At 33.6% G+C, this 15,794-nt stretch overlaps 2 protein-coding genes across 3 annotated transcripts in view; one reads left to right on the top strand and one right to left on the bottom strand.

Moving 5' to 3' along the window:
- Window positions 1–754: 754 nt before the first annotated feature.
- LOC135140545 (UPF0669 protein C6orf120 homolog) lies at window positions 755–1,853 on the bottom strand. 2 transcript variants are annotated; one of them, XM_064071142.1, is made up of 5 exons: window positions 1,793–1,853; window positions 1,605–1,706; window positions 1,423–1,547; window positions 1,256–1,372; window positions 755–1,201 (listed from the first exon to the last, which is right to left on the bottom strand). In XM_064071142.1, exons 2-5 carry the CDS (start codon window positions 1,629–1,631, stop codon window positions 937–939), a joined length of 534 nt encoding a protein of 177 aa, XP_063927212.1. In that variant the 5' UTR covers window positions 1,632–1,706; window positions 1,793–1,853; the 3' UTR covers window positions 755–936. The 2 variants fall into 2 exon arrangements, with proteins under 2 accessions (XP_063927212.1, XP_063927211.1); XM_064071141.1 differs by having other exon boundaries at window positions 1,757–1,845.
- Window positions 1,854–2,435: 582 nt separating this feature from the next.
- The window catches only part of LOC135140406 (uncharacterized), a 64,573-nt gene continuing 51,214 nt past the window's right edge, over window positions 2,436–15,794 (top strand). Inside the window, exon 1 of the mRNA XM_064070935.1 lies at window positions 2,436–2,861. Coding sequence (XP_063927005.1) covers window positions 2,731–2,861 — 131 coding nt within the window. The 5' untranslated portion in view covers window positions 2,436–2,730. The remainder of the gene's footprint in view (window positions 2,862–15,794) is intronic.

The following is a 15,794-nucleotide window of genomic DNA, read 5'->3' as shown; positions in this document are numbered from 1 at the left end:
TTCTTCAGTTTGCAATTTTTCGATTTTCCACCTTTTCGATTTTGGATTTTTTTTTAATTTCCCCGTATAAGTAATTCTAAAAACCATGAGTGCATGATACACCACAAGTACAGAGTCAAAATTTGTTTCCTTATTTCAGAGAGGATATATTCGCCAAAATTTTGAGATAACGTCATCAATTTTTTGAAAGGGGATAAACGAATAAATTTTGATTAACGATTTACCATGCTTACGATAACCTTAAAACGATTACAAGATTTCAGAGTTTCGTTGTCAAATTGCAAAATGTCGTTAAACCACTTTGACTTTTTTTAAAATCTGGATGTGTGTGAAAACTCAACGCAGATTCATACATTACACATGCAGGAATATCTTATTTATCTCTTATAACAATAAAAACAAATTACAATTGTAAATTTTGGAGATCACATTATAAAATTGTTGGTGCGGAAACGGGAGACCTATTTCTTCGTAATGTAGGGGCATGAAAGGTCGAGAAAACACCGGAGTAGGGATTCGGGCGATGGAGTCGATTACAAAACTTCCTTAGCTTACGCTCGGGAAGTAAAAAGGAACCGACAAAAGGACAAGTATGAAAAGAAATTGTGTATTTTCATTCAGTTTGTTCTTAATCGCCATAAATGTATTTTCTACGTCGTAGAAGTACGAAAAATGTACACTTTTAAGATTTTTCTTTGAGTCAGAATAGACAACCAACAATACAATGATGGTAAATTTTGTATTGTAAAACAAATTCTTTCAATCACTCCAATTTAATAAAGGCAAAAATGGCACAACTTCATATATAAATATCATTTAAAATAGATAACACAGCCCACGTTAAAGTAAGAATAGAGGTTTTTTTTTTAAAAAAAGGTACTTGCATATGGAAAAAGGTCAACAGGTCACTAAGAAAATTACGCCTAGATCAAACAATCATAAAAACAGCATCTCAAACAGCTCCAAAAACGGCCACAAGCCGTTTGGTATATTCTTCAACTTCTTCTTCACCTTGGAACCCACCTTCCTGGTATCTTTCTTTTCGCTGACCATAGTGTCACCATTATCTGCAGAATCTCTATTAAGCTCCTCCTCGTCATATAAATAAGCACTATCAGCATCTGGCATCTGATAGACCTCCAGAGTGAACTTATTATAAGCGGAATACCCATATATACCAACTGCCATGGGTCTCTTCAGGCTGTAAACAAGAAAAAATAAGAATTGAAATGGCTGTTAAAACCATTAGTCCCACTTTTTGGGAATGGTCACTGAGTCTGTCCCACAGGTTGCCGAATGCAAATCATAGGTATCTGGGTGGTATGTCGGAGAAGGTGTCTTCTCAGAAATATACATGTCGGCATCACCTTCACTATAAACGCAAAGTTATAATTAAAATTTTAGCAAAATTAACTTTCGTACGCGCTCTCTAGAACTAGCAGCAAGTTCCCTGGGTGCATTATTTTGTAGTAGACAAACTCTTGTCCACTCACTTCGCCTTCCAGCTTGAATAGAGACACTTTCGCAGAGGCAACGGCTGTTGACAACTGTGAAATTAAAACTGACGTCAGAATCCAAACTCTTGGGATTACACATTACGTTACCAGAATTAAATAGAACTGAGGAGGCATTGCAACACTTTTTTAAAAAAAGGAATCTTCGACAACTGCCTTCCACACAAATTGTGTATTAAAAAAATCTTATATCTGCAAAGAAAAATTACAATTACGAAAAATACGCAGTGTTATAGGGTTACGTGTATTTATACAATATTTATAAATAAATAACCTACATAACCTAAAAAATCACAAAAACCTGTAAAAAGTGTTAAACGGTGTTGCGATTACAGCGACCTCTGATGACGTTTGAACGTAACATCCTTTCTATTGCTGGGTTGTTGTCTGTGCTGATATATTTTTTTTATATCAAATTATCTTTCCTACGAAATGAAACGAAGAAAGAAATTTCGTTCTTGCGTTCGCTTTCGTTTTTAACTTGTAGTTATCGAAGGATTCGGGTGAAAAGTGCAATGGCGTCTAACAAAATGGCGTCCCCCCCATTTCACCGCCTACTTCTGTGGTCAAAAAAATATCAATTATAACAACCCCTCTAGAAGTATTAAAGGCCTCATTAGCGTTCCGGAGGGGCCAGGGGTGGATTAAGTAGGATTATTCGTGACGAAGGGTGTCCCCGATGTTTAATCGATTTATGTGTATCCGCGACCGACCCCCGTCCTTCACAACCACGTCGACCCTATCCCGGTGCAGATGAAATCGAATTTCGGCGAAAAAATCGCGTCGGAACCGTAAGCATCCGTTTCGAAAATTCAAAAATTTGAAAACTCCCGCGCGTCATTCGCGAATTTCACCTCGAATCAAACCCACCAGATGTCTCTGCGATGAATTCGCGAATAAACTTGTAGTTGATATTGAAATAATCTCGCGGATTCAACGTTTTTTTCGCAGTTATCGCGTGAAATCCTGTGTGTTTGTGGCGGTGCGGCGGCGGCAGGCCCGCCGCCCCCACGTCCAGTGATCTGGCGGCGGTCGGCGGCCGTCGTTCCGTGCGAGGTTGGAGGCAGGCTCGGGTTGACCTAATTTCGCTTTTTCGGCGGAGAAGGCGCCCCCCGGAGGCCCCGCGCGAGTGCCGGCGGCGCGGCGGCCGCCCGGCTCCGGGCGGCGGCGGGCGGCCCGTCCGCGCCCGAAAAGCGCCCACTTTGAGGTTACTTGGATGGGTCCATTCCCAGGAAATCACATGGAGGCAGCGGCGTCCCGCGGGGTTGCGAGCGCGACGTGCGCCGCTGGGCTCGGATGGGGGTTTGGAGGTCGTCGCCCCCCGTTGGGGGTTTGGAGGCGAAGGGGGTAAGTGTCTACCACAACGTCTAGACAGCTAGATAAGTCTGGATCAATAATACGGAAACGCCGCCACCGACGCTAGACGGATGCGAGGGCTGTTGCGTAATGCTTCTTGGGGTAATTTGGGGCAATTTGGGGCAAGCGGACACGTGGAGCATGCGTGGGGGATGGTTTCGTATGGGGCGCATTTGCATTACAAAGGGTTTCGGCGACCCCTTTTTTTACGATAGATATGAGAGGGGCTTCGGGATTTTTGTGCGGACCGCGATTACAAAACTTTTGTTGGACGGGGTGCGAGCATTTTTTTTTCTTCCACTGCATTTTTTGACTTTCAAATGTTCCAAAACGATCGTTTTGTCGTGTGTTCAATCTCTAGGCAGCAGCAATTATAAAGAAAGAGCAGGATGTTGAAGTTATGTGAGCTCTTTGAATTATTTTTATAATACAGCAGGAACAAGAAAATATTGGATACAATTTATTGGTTACCTTTTTACAAATTTTTGAAACTACAATTATACTACACAGTTGAGAAAAGTATAAGAATAATGAGAAAGTCTTAATAAAATATCCTTTGACTGTAATAGATTTGGAAGCAACCGTTGGTTTGCCAATATTTTTTTAAAATACCAGTATTAATAAATAAACCAACTACATATCAAGAAGGAAGAATCTATCGCAACTAAACAACTCTTTCTTGAGTTTCTTTTTTTTTTCTTTTTTTTTTTTAGATTTCATGATTAAGTACTTACTAGCTTAGTTCATCTGAGAACAACAAACAAATAATGACCATACAAAGTTAACAGAGTCCCTTGAAAAATGTGTAAAAAAAAAACTAAAAACGTCAATTTGAAAATTAGACAAAATGACGGGCTGCATTTTGAGCGCAAATTTCAGCGAATTTTTAAACTAGATAGATACAGTAGATACAGCAGGTTACAATTTTACAAAAACTAAAATTTTACACCTCTATTATTCCTCATGGAATAAATCTCATATTTGATAGTAAGATATTACATAGCATTAGCTACTTGTGCGCTTCGAAACCAACACATAGCCTACTAAATTTCGGATTAACGAATACTAACTTATTTTTTTTTCATATGAATGCTTTATTGTTTTTGTTACATTTTTCAAAATGGGGAGACAATCCAAAGTTTTTAGTGGAATTCGTATCACATTTTGGTGTTAAAAATGTCTGACTGTTGTAGTTAGTAAAATATAATTTTTTATTTTAAGTGTGGCAAAAACATTAAATTCCTTAACTGTAGTATACTTAAATCAAAAGTAATCTCTGCGGCGCTAATGGAAAAAATATATACAAAAATACAAAAAAAAAAAACAGAACTGATTATTATTATATCAGAACTAAACAAGTATTACGGTATATTATTTCAAAATTTAGTAGGTTGGTATCTTATTTTAGTAATGCTTATTACATGATTATTTATTTTTAATTCTTGGCGAAATAAAAAATTAAACCAGCTGAAACATTGCATGGTGACAATTTTTTTATATACATATAATATTTAGTTTTCCTTGTTATTGGGTGTAAACCTGTTGGGAATAAAGCCTTATTATTATTATTAATATTTAAAAGCACAGCGAAGATTTGAAAATATTTTGTAAACTTTTAAGCGAATATCTCTTGTTCTCTACTGGGAATAAAATTACAAAAAACACTCGATCACTTCAGTCGATTCTTCGCAGTCTATAAAACAAATCCAAAAATTTTGAGTTAACATCGTAAAAATTATGACGTTATCCTTATTTCGTCAATAGCAACACAGGTATATTTTTGAAAATGTATAAAGCTCAATATTATCTTGTTATTTTGTACCTTCAAAATTTCTGTGTTGTTCGTGACTTTTAAAGAATTGTAGTAGCCGTGAAAGTGGTAATCGAAAATTCTCTAAATCATGTTTAAAACATTGGCTGCGCGAAGCATTTTTTTAAATGTTCAAAAATGGTTATCCATATTTTTTCAAATTTAAATTTTTTTACTGAAATTGTTATCGATTTGTACGTTTTTTGTAATATTCATTTCAGGTAAAGCTGAAGTTACAAAATATATTTAAAAATAGCCGACTTTAGAAGAAATACAACTTTTACAGCTTCAAATTTCGAAAATGTCGTCCGTGTAAAAAAATTTATTTCGTCTTCATTATTTTCGGTCAAATTCATTCACAATTTTTTTTAATAATTTTTTTGCATAATTTGGGGACCTTTATAGACTTTTAGCACTAAATTCATGGTAATTTTTAAAAATATATTTTCATTTTGTTTTCATAGAAATAACGTATTTCAACAGAACGTGCTATAGTAATATTGTAATATTATATAGAGTTAGTTTTTTTTTTTACACATATATTTTTTAAATTCACAAGGAGTGCTTGAAAATACCTCGGAGCCAAGAAACACTTCAATTTGTTTATACATTTTCTTTACAAATATTGTTTTGTTTTACGCTAATAAATTAAATTAAAAAAAAAATCCTTAGCTTTGGCGTTATTAGCACTGAAATGTTTATAGTTTCGACGGCTGAATTTTAACCATTTTTTTTTACGTAAAACGTCTTTAAAAATGAGTGCTTGTCAACGAGAAAAATAATTTAAAATGTATAATATTTATAAGCAGTTTTTTTTATGAAAATTTGTAATTCTTCATTTTTTTTATATATCGAACTTTTTTTTAGTCGAACAGTTTTTCAAATTTGTAGAAATTATTTATCATTATCTTTTTTGCAAACAATATTTTCTTCCAAAATGTACTTCAGTCTTAATTTTGAAGAACAGTGCGATTTTTGTAAGTACTAATTGTGTATAAATCTTATTTTTTACTTCCGTATATCCTTTATTACTGAAGGTCCATCGGCAGTGGTATAATTAAACAGGATGTTGCAAATCGTTTTCTTTTTTTTTGCTACCAGTTCAGTACCTAATAAGACCAGTAAAAATCATTATTAATACTAATCCAGTTTTCTATTGAGATTTTTTGCGTCTAAAGATTTTTAACTCCAGTTTTTTTCGGTTTGTGCTTTCTGAGCAGCAATGAGATGGAATTTATGAATTTAGAACTGATTTACGGTGAATTTGGTTAGTATTGATTTTTTAATTTGAGATTTCTTTTTTATAAAAACAAACTACTCGTAGAATTATTGTGGTCGGAAGTTCAGTTTAAATTTTAAGCTTAAAATTTTTAAGATCGAGTGAAAGTTGTTGAACTTAAGTAGGTATATTAAAGAACTGCAAACCAGCCTTTATAGGAACGCAAAAGTCTTTGTTTTCCACTAATTCATTCTTAAAATTAATTCATTCAGTTGTTTTAGCAAACCTTCATACGTTCATCTAAAAAGCATCGAACATTGGAGAAATTTTGAATCTGCAAAAATTAGTAGTTAGGGAAATGTTTCGGAAATACAATTTTTTGGGCATTGTAGGTTGTGAAAAGTTTTCAACTTTGATGTAATTTTAGGAAAAAAGAAAAACTATAAGCGCGATGTAAATGATTTTACTTTCTTTTTTTTAGATTTTTTTTTCGATGGGTGGTACAGATAAGGGAAAACAGACAAGTTAACGATGAGAAGCGGTACAATAGAAAATACAGACTTGCTATGAAGTAAAATAAAACGAGATAATTGTTAGAGTTGATGGTTTTATTTAAGACAATTTCATTGTCTCTAAAAAGAAATAAAATTAACTGTTTTGTCACAGTGTATAATAAAATTAATATGTGTTACCTACTTTGTTCAAAAGTAAATCACAATTAAAATTGAACATTTGGTGGAAGCGACGAATTTGACACTTTTGACTTCTATAATATAATGAATGCATATACAAGTAACACTAATTATGACGTAATAGTTTGGTCAGAATTTCGGAGAAAGTAAATATGAGTTATCCGATAAAATAAATTATTAAGCTATTTCTGAATTTTAATGAATACAATAAATCCCTCAAACTGATGTTTTTTTTGAGACACATATAACTACATCAATATTCTAAAGCAAAACCAATATCGAATCTCGGTACGGTTATTTCTTGAAATATTTAATTTTTAGGAGGGTTGAATAAATTGGTAATAATAAAAATAAAATAAATATTTATTGTATGTATGTGTATCACTGCAGTGTCTTACCAAAATTTTCGACAAGTCATGTTGAGAATTCATCCAAATTTTTTTTTTTTCCCTATAATAAACAAAAGTATGAACGTGCTATCAAAAAAGTGTCGTGTATAGTTGTCGCAAAATTCTGCTGTCTTTCTCATACCACCTTGCGAAAAGTAGACAGCTTGCTAGTCCAGCGCCAACTTGACGGCATTTTTTGTTGCTCGCACTCTGCTTCTTATTTCTGATGGTGGCTAAGACGAGCTTTGTTATTCTGTGATTTTGACAAATTTATAATTTGTTCGTTGATTTGTGAATGTTTTTCCGTTATTTCACTTTCTTAAAACTGTCTTGAAACCAAACGGTGTTTAAAATGATGATTTTTTAGTGTTTTTTGAAATATTTAAAATTTTAATTATAGGAAATAAGTCATTCCTTACGTTGTATGTGTCCATTTTGGACCATACATAAAACTAGTCTTTCTCTTCCTTGCTTTCTCGTTTAATGGCGGTCGCACACAGGACAAAAACAAATGAAATATTAAAGCGCATCATGATGTGATTCGTTAAGTTTATGTAAAACAATCCAAGGAATACCAATGTGTTGGTAAAATTTTTCCACGCCTACTTTATTTGAAGCGATACAGTTGAACAGCCATGCTGATAATTTACATGATGACTTCATTCGTTCACGATGGAAGGGGTGATCTTTTTCAAACGTAAGTACATAATGTATGTAACAGTAGTATTAATTGGGTCATTCTTTCGATAGAAATAATTGAATTTGTCCAAGATTATGCGTGCTGTCCAGAAATTGCTATACCATATATTCATGTTTTATGCGCCACTACCAATTTATCACAGCCTCAGTTAAAAAGTCAAGTTTGATGATTTTTGAAAAGACCCAATTTTATATGTAGCTCTAACGTAACTTAAGATAGATGTGCACATCGTAAAAAACTAATTTCAAAAGCACTTATTTTACAACATATGCAAACATCTTGCAACAATAACTCAGTTGAAATCTGTGCGACTCATATATAGAGGTGTTTAAAAAATTACGCACCAACTCAACGATACATGATAAAAAAAAATGAGATTCACTTACACAAACAAAATATCTATTTTAATAGATGGATCAAAAAACGTGAAAATTTATCCACCTGCATCAGATTCATCCTAAATAATTTTTAAATTTTTTGTATTGTTATAAAATGAAGAAGTCTATGGATAAAAACAGGATGATTCCAAAATTGTTTTGAATAATGAAAATCTAGTCGATTTCAGATACTCAACACAAACTAGGGAATTAAAATATGGCGAAATTTCGAAAAAAAAAAAAAATTGATGGGTTATATTTCTACATTTGCACTTCGACGTTTGATTTTTTTTTTCAATTATTTCTAAGCAGAAATTATTTTACAAATAAAGATTGCCTACAATTTAATCGCAAAACTTAATTGGACATTATTAATTCTCTATAAATAACTATTGTTGCAAGTAGAATCTAGCAGTAAAAATTAACGATGTATAATTATAATACATGTACGAAAAATGTTGGAATTCCTAATAAAAGAAAAAAAATACTTCTTCCATCGTTTCCAAGTGTTAAATGAGGCTTTTTATTTTTTTCAAGTGCCTTATAACTTACATAAGCGTTATTTCTCAATTGTATTCAAACAGAATTGTTGCACAATATCTGAACTGCTTGAAATAAAAAGATTTTTGGTTTCGTTGTGTACTTTTTCGAGCACAAAATTTGTACTAGTAAAGGAGAGATCAGATTCGACCCCTAGACATCACAGCTTGTGGCAATAGTAGGTCAAAATGTTCATTTAAACCCATTCCAGAAATATTTCATCGTTTTAAACCGTAATTAGTTACGCAAAAAATCGGTGAAGGTCGTTGCGGTGATCAAATGAAATCCTTGTTCACATTACTTCTCCGCCTTCGTATGTTCGTAACAAATCATTGGTCGAATGAGTTGATATGAAACAAAAGCTTATAAAATAGGGAGATTTGAAGGCGTTTCGAACTTTTTTTTTTGTTATCTGGTCTGGTTATCGGCGACACACTAAATTTGTGTTTGCTCAAAGAGAGGTTACTGCTTGAGTAATTTATTACTCATACGGTGAGTTTATTTAAATGTCGTCGAATAATGTTTGCAAATATGAGAAAAGTCTTAAAAAATGTGACGACTGACTCATTGTAGCTTACCTAGTTGTAATTCGAAAGAAAAACTTTGATTCAGGCTTTCCCGCGGCCTGGTTACTAGTTTTGTTTACCAATTTTTGAAAATTTACGTGGAGGTCGAAATATTGCGTTAAATTTTGTCGTTAGAACTCGTTTTTCTGATAATTATCGGTTATCTGTTGGAACGGTTCTGAACTGATATCGTTTGCTAGCAATGAACGACAAAATTATCTTTCAAAAATCTTACTTTCTTGTCTGGGTGGGTATTGAGATAGATAGATAACTATATGTGTTTTCGGAGACTGTAATTTACCACATTTTTTTAGAGTGTCTGCTCACTCCGGCTGTGTAAATACGTCTAGGCCCAACGAAGCCCTCTTCTTACGGAAATGGCAAGTGCAGAGCTTATCAGTGTCAACAAGTTATGTTGACTTGTGATATTTCGATAATATCAAAAAGAAAGATTTTCGGTTACGAAAGATTTTATTTTCATGTTCTGCCGCTTCTCATTATGTCTCGTGACTCTCTTAAAATGTTTCATCGTTCTTTTTTTAACGAGACATATTTCAGTTGCAAATAAAACTAAGCACAAACTACTCATTTTTTGATATAATTAGGTATTTGTTGATTTATTTTTTTATACTATTATGTTGACAAATTAGCAATAATGAATGACCTGTGAGCGATTTTTACTTCCTGACCTCAAAAGGACGAAGAAGTAGTCTCCCGTTTCCGCCTGTTTGTCTGTCTATCTGGTGTTTGTATCCATTTTTATTAGACACGTAATCTCCGAAACTACGGGATCGATTGTTGTCAAATTTTGAATGTATATACATATATATAAGGAATATCATGTAGATGGTTGAAGCTCCAACCAAAATTTGTCTGATCATCCTCACCAAAAAAATGATGCTATCCCCTGAAAATTTTTAAATGTTATTTACGCCAATTTTTTATTTAGACAGAACTTTCGTTTCCCAAACGTGGAGATGATAAGACAAATTTTGGTTAGCGTATTACCATCTACACAACATTCTTAACATACATATAAAATTTGTCTAATAAAAATCGACATAGACAAGAGAGACGGAAATGGGAGATCACTTATTTCGTACTCTTAGGGTCATGAAACGTCGAAAAAACATGACAGCAGCAAGTCGCCCGATGGGGTCGATTACAATATTTCCTTCGTTTACACTCGAAAAGTAAAAACCCTTGAAATTATAAAAAAATACACACAAAGCGATCCAACATTTTCTTAAATTCTCAAAAGAAGACACTAGGTATTCCAAAACTTCAAAAGTAAAAATCCTTGTTGATTAGGAATATTTTGTTAAATTTGATTCTTACATTTAAAATTTCGAACAGATCGTGTTAATACGAATCTATAAAAATCCATTTTTCTTGGAAGAAAAATCGCTCGACGAATTTCTTGGAAAAAATCGCGCGACTCGATTCTTGGAATCGAAGGTGGGTCGCCCAGAGCGTCAGGAGGGGGTGTATTTCACCGAAACTAGTTCTACCAATGTCGCGGAACCGGAAATATATCTTCGATTGCTGATTAATTAGGTGAACTTTGTGATTTAAAAAAAAATGTTTTGGTTGTTGGTTGATGTAGTTAAACAGTTTAAAAAAAAAAAAAATCTGTTAGTTTTTGGTGGATAAAATGTTGGACTTTGTCGCAGAACGGAGTAACGGGATTTTCAGGAAATTCTTTTGTTAGTGGTAAGTCTGTTCGTCCTGTAGATATTTTGTTGCGATTTAAAATTCTGATTTTTACGATGTTCGAAATTTGAAAAATCGAAAAGACACATTACCATCGGTTAGTGCGGTTGTAAATAACTAAATCAGAAATATCTTCATTACAAAGAGTCTAATCGATTGCCATCGAAAAAGTATTAACAATAAATGGTAACCGTTTGTACTTGAAAAGTGTGTTACTAAATTATTATTATTATTAGACAATATGGTGACGTCACCTCAAAATGTTTCATAGTGTTTTAAGGTTATCGTAAGCATGGTAAATCAAAATCTATCTGTTTATTTAGAAATATTATGAGTCTATGCTTGTGGTTTATCGGTGTGTTCATATTTCTTAGAATTGTTTATACAGGATAAAAGAAAATCAATTCATTGATTAAATCAAGAACGGCTCATTCCATTTTTCACAAAAAAATTATAATTCACTTGCAACATACGCATTACATGCTTCTTAACTTTTACTTTAACATTACACGCATGTCTTTATTCTAACTTACAGGGTTTCGATATAAAAAATTGCAAAATAAAAATTTCAAAAAATCATCTTTTGTAGTCCTCACTTTTACGCCGTTGCGATAAATTAGGTGATAAAAGTATTAGTCTGGACCGATTTTAACCCTGGTTTTCGGCAGGGGAAAACCAAGTTATTAACATGCAACGGAAATGACCGCAGGAAGGTACAGAAAGTAATCCTATGTATTGTTTCTGCGAAAAATATGGAAATGTGTACATTTTTAATGGAAATATGCACATTTTTTTAGAAATATATCGAATCCGGACACTAGTTATAACAATGCCGATCGATGCCTGGCATTTTACCATCAACTTTTCCATCTTCATCCTCAGAGCCACATCCTACCAACACACTTCGTCCAACGTTTCGTCGCGCAAATTTTTCACCCTCAAGTAAAATCCTCCCCGCACCTCTACGACCTGCAGAATCTCGTGTGAAAGTGGCATTTTTCCGCCCATCCCGCTTCAGAATGTCTATTCGCGATGAAAAAATCGCCGATAGTTCGTTACCCAGGCAGGCAGGCACGAGACGCTCGTCTTCGGCTCGAAACCGACCGCACATGTGAATTACATCGGAGGGTCCAGAGGTAAAAATATAATGCATTATACTTAGTCGGATGCATGGCAGTCTGGAGAATGTGCAACGGTCATTTCGCGAAGTTTTATGCAGATCGGCCGGTTTTCGTCGAGGGAATGGTCACGGCAATACAGCGAATGCAACGAGGCCTCCATTCGGAGACGAGGCGATTTTTAGTTATTTGTCTATGCAAGATTCGGTCTAGACTAAAAATCTGACCCTGCGAAACCAGGTGAAAAGGGGTCATTGGCGTGACTCGGTTCCCCTATCTGTCTGACGAGCGATTTTCTTTGGGAGATTATAGGTGATCGTGGTGTATTTTGCGTCCGATGGATGTGGTGTCGCGGGTTCTTGGGACCAGTGGGATTTCGTAAAAGTAAGTGCTAGCAATTTATGAAATGCGAACGGTTTCGATAACCAATAAAATGTTTCGGATATTTTTTGTTTATGCCATAGTTTAATCAATATTCTGTTATAGACTGACTAAGTACTTGATTCAGTAATATTTTTTTAGTATTTTGAAACAGTAACTAAGAAATATGTACTCTCTTTTGAACCTCATGTGGATGCAGAATAATGTGTAGATCTATAACTGTGGATGTGCCAAGAAATGTACGAACGAAGCAGTTTATTCCGTAAATTACGAGTAAGTTTTTGAATTGGGCCTAATCGATCTCGTTAACTGTTACGACGTCATTAATTTGTAAACAGTGACGTCATATATGTCTTTTTAAATGAAATATATGTTTCTTACATTTTTGGAAAGCACACTTTTCGATTACAGTTTTACGTAACAGAAACGATTTTCAAATTTATCAAAAAATTTACGATAATAATAAAATCTACACTAAATGAACCGAAGTTCTTTTTCAGATAAATTAAAATTTTATTACAAAATCTAACGTCAAAATACTAGACTTAAAAGAAATCTCCTTTAAATTGTTAACAAATATTGTAATTTAAATTAGCGTTATCTTTTTGTTGTTAATTTTTTGTCACTGTTTGAATTATGGTGTTAAACCGTGATAAAAGTTCAAATATTTAGCACACTGTTAAAAAACATCATACACCTAAATGTGTAAGTTTTCCAAAAATTAAATAAAACTAAATCATTCCACTCTGCTCAAAAACCAGTCACGTCACATTTGACCTGTCCCAAATACCACAATTAAGAAAATGTATTTGTCTATTCGGACGTTTTCATTACTATTTTAAACTATTACACTTCCATGGTTTCAACACAGATGTCTAGAACCATGCATTTTATTCGATTTGAAAAAAGTTTTAATTTGTTATTTCTTAGTTTTGTCTTCACGTCTGTCTTTCTAAATACGTATATATAAAAATGTGACTAAAGTTATTTAAACAAAAATTTTCACGCGCCACAAGTACAGATGAACAAATACAGATTCTTCGAAAATTTTTAAAATTTAATTTTGCAAATTTTATTTTTTTTACACTAAAATAATTTTCCTTGTGTAGCATGTTTAGAACAGTTCAAAAATTTCATAAATACAGTTCCGAAGATAATTAAGTACATGAATACGTACAATGGAATTATATGACCATTTCCAGACTGCGTACGATATACCTAATGCTAATTACGGTTAATTCAAAATAATCACAACTTCAACTAAATATCTGTAATTGTAGTGAATTGTACAAAGAATTTCACCAAATATAAAATAATTTTGGAAATTCAAAATAACCTCACATTAATCATCTATCGAAAAAAAAAGAAGAAATTAGAGTTATAGTTTAAAATTGCGGACCCTAGTGATGATATTCTGCATCAGTACAGTCAACATCACACCTTGTAAAAATGACTTCATTTCAAGACACATCGACATCCACAGCCAACTCTAGTACATTTTTTTTCTAACAGATCGTTTGAAATTTAATCGAGGGCTACCTTATGCCCCACAGTTTATCACCTGTTAAGCAGTTGATACTTTTTCAGTTGTAAAACGTGGCTCCAGTGTGTTTCTTAAACAGTGGTCAGGTAGCAAATTCAACTAGGTAGTTTGATTTAAAAATACGTCATTAAACTCAGACATAATGAAAGAGGTTGCAACTGTTGACGCTTACTCCCGTTATTATCCTTCTTGATACAAACACGCATTTTTCGCCGAAAATATTAGGCGTGTTGGTGCAATTTTGTAAAAGTTCGAGGGCGACACAAAAAAGCGGAATTTTGCTATTCATTTCGAGCATGGAGTGTTAATGGTGGTAACATACGGAGCAGTGAAATTAAAGGGTGTCGCGAGGCGATGACAAGGACTTGGAATCGCTGCTTTCATGTTTTCTCAACGGTTTATGACCCCTAGAGTACGAAAAAGTTGGTTCCCCGTTTCTCTCTGTCTGTCGTCTGTCGATTTTTATTAGACAGATTATCTCCGAAAATCCTGGACCAATTATTGTCAAATTTCGTATGTTTATTAGGAATATCATGCAGATGGTAAAACGCTAACGAAAATTTGGCTAGTCATCTCCAATCAGCTAAGATATACAGATTTTTTGAAAAAAAATCAAAATTTTATAACAGCATTTGGCAATTTAACTTTGAACCTTCAAAACCGAAATCTTTTGCAAACGTTTTAAGGTTATCGTAATCATGGTAAATCGTTAATCAAAAATTATTTGTTTATCCTCTCCCAAAAAATTGATGACGTCATCTCAAAATGTTACCGAATAAATGCTTTCTGAAATATGCAAACTATTATGACTCTATACTTGTGGTTTATCAATGCATTTATAGGTTTAGAATTATTTATACAGGTGAATCAAAAAAATTAATGAATGCGGCAATTTATTTCATTGGTTGAATCAAAAACGACTCATTCTAGTTTGCAGAAAATTTTTAAATACAGTACCTACTGTTATTATAGTAATACACTGCATCTATCCAAATTGATAAATGTGTCCTTGCAAAAATGTCGATGCCGTCATCAAAAAATTTTGTAATGAAAAAACTCACTTGAAACCAAGCGTAGCACGCTTTAACATTTTTATTTTAACTTATAACTTTTTGAAAAAGTTAGATTTGTTGTGCTGTACTTCAGGGACGAGGGAAGTTCTGTCGAAATAACCTTCAAGCAATTTTTTTAATTTAGGCATCCATTTTGTAAAAGATTTCGTTATCGGTAAGATGATACAGGTGATAGGATATCTTATCTAACACTTACATATACATATATATTTAGTTGTGATGTGGTTACGCGAACAGTAGTCTATAGATTTAAACACAATGGGTAATACCTTAGTTAATTGTAAGTCTTTGTATTTCTTTACTTCCCGAGCGTAAGCTAAGGAAGTATTGTAATTGAGACCATCGGACGACTGGCTACTGGCATGTTTTCTCGACGTTTCATGGCCTCTAGAGTACAAAACATTAGTCTCCATTTTCATCCGTCTGTCCGGATTTTTATTATACAGATAATCTCCGAAACTACTGGACTACTTGCCAGATTTTGTGTCTATGTTGTGAATTTAATGTAAATGCCAAAACGCTAACCAAAATTAGTCTAATCATCCTCACCAATGATGAAATGACGTCATCTCCAACATGTAACGTGTAAATTAAAATGTATCGATTTTTCCCCTCCCAAAAAATTACTAACCCTAAAAATTGACATATTTCAATTGGCGATTCTGCAAAAATGGTAGGAATTTTCGAAGAAATGAAGCCTAAATTAACCCCTAGGGGTTGAGTTATTCAAAAAAATGCCTTTGGCTTACTTTGGAAGGTGGTCGAAAAATTATCAAAAATTTCACATAAGGTGGGTATCGAAA

Source organism: Zophobas morio, unplaced genomic scaffold (assembly GCF_036711695.1).
Source record: "Zophobas morio isolate AGI-343-1 ecotype UQ-CSIRO unplaced genomic scaffold, CSIRO_AGI_Zmor_V1 ptg000040l, whole genome shotgun sequence".
Classification (NCBI taxonomy): Eukaryota; Metazoa; Arthropoda; class Insecta; order Coleoptera; family Tenebrionidae; genus Zophobas; species Zophobas morio.
This window is presented reverse-complemented; position numbering and strand designations above follow the sequence as displayed.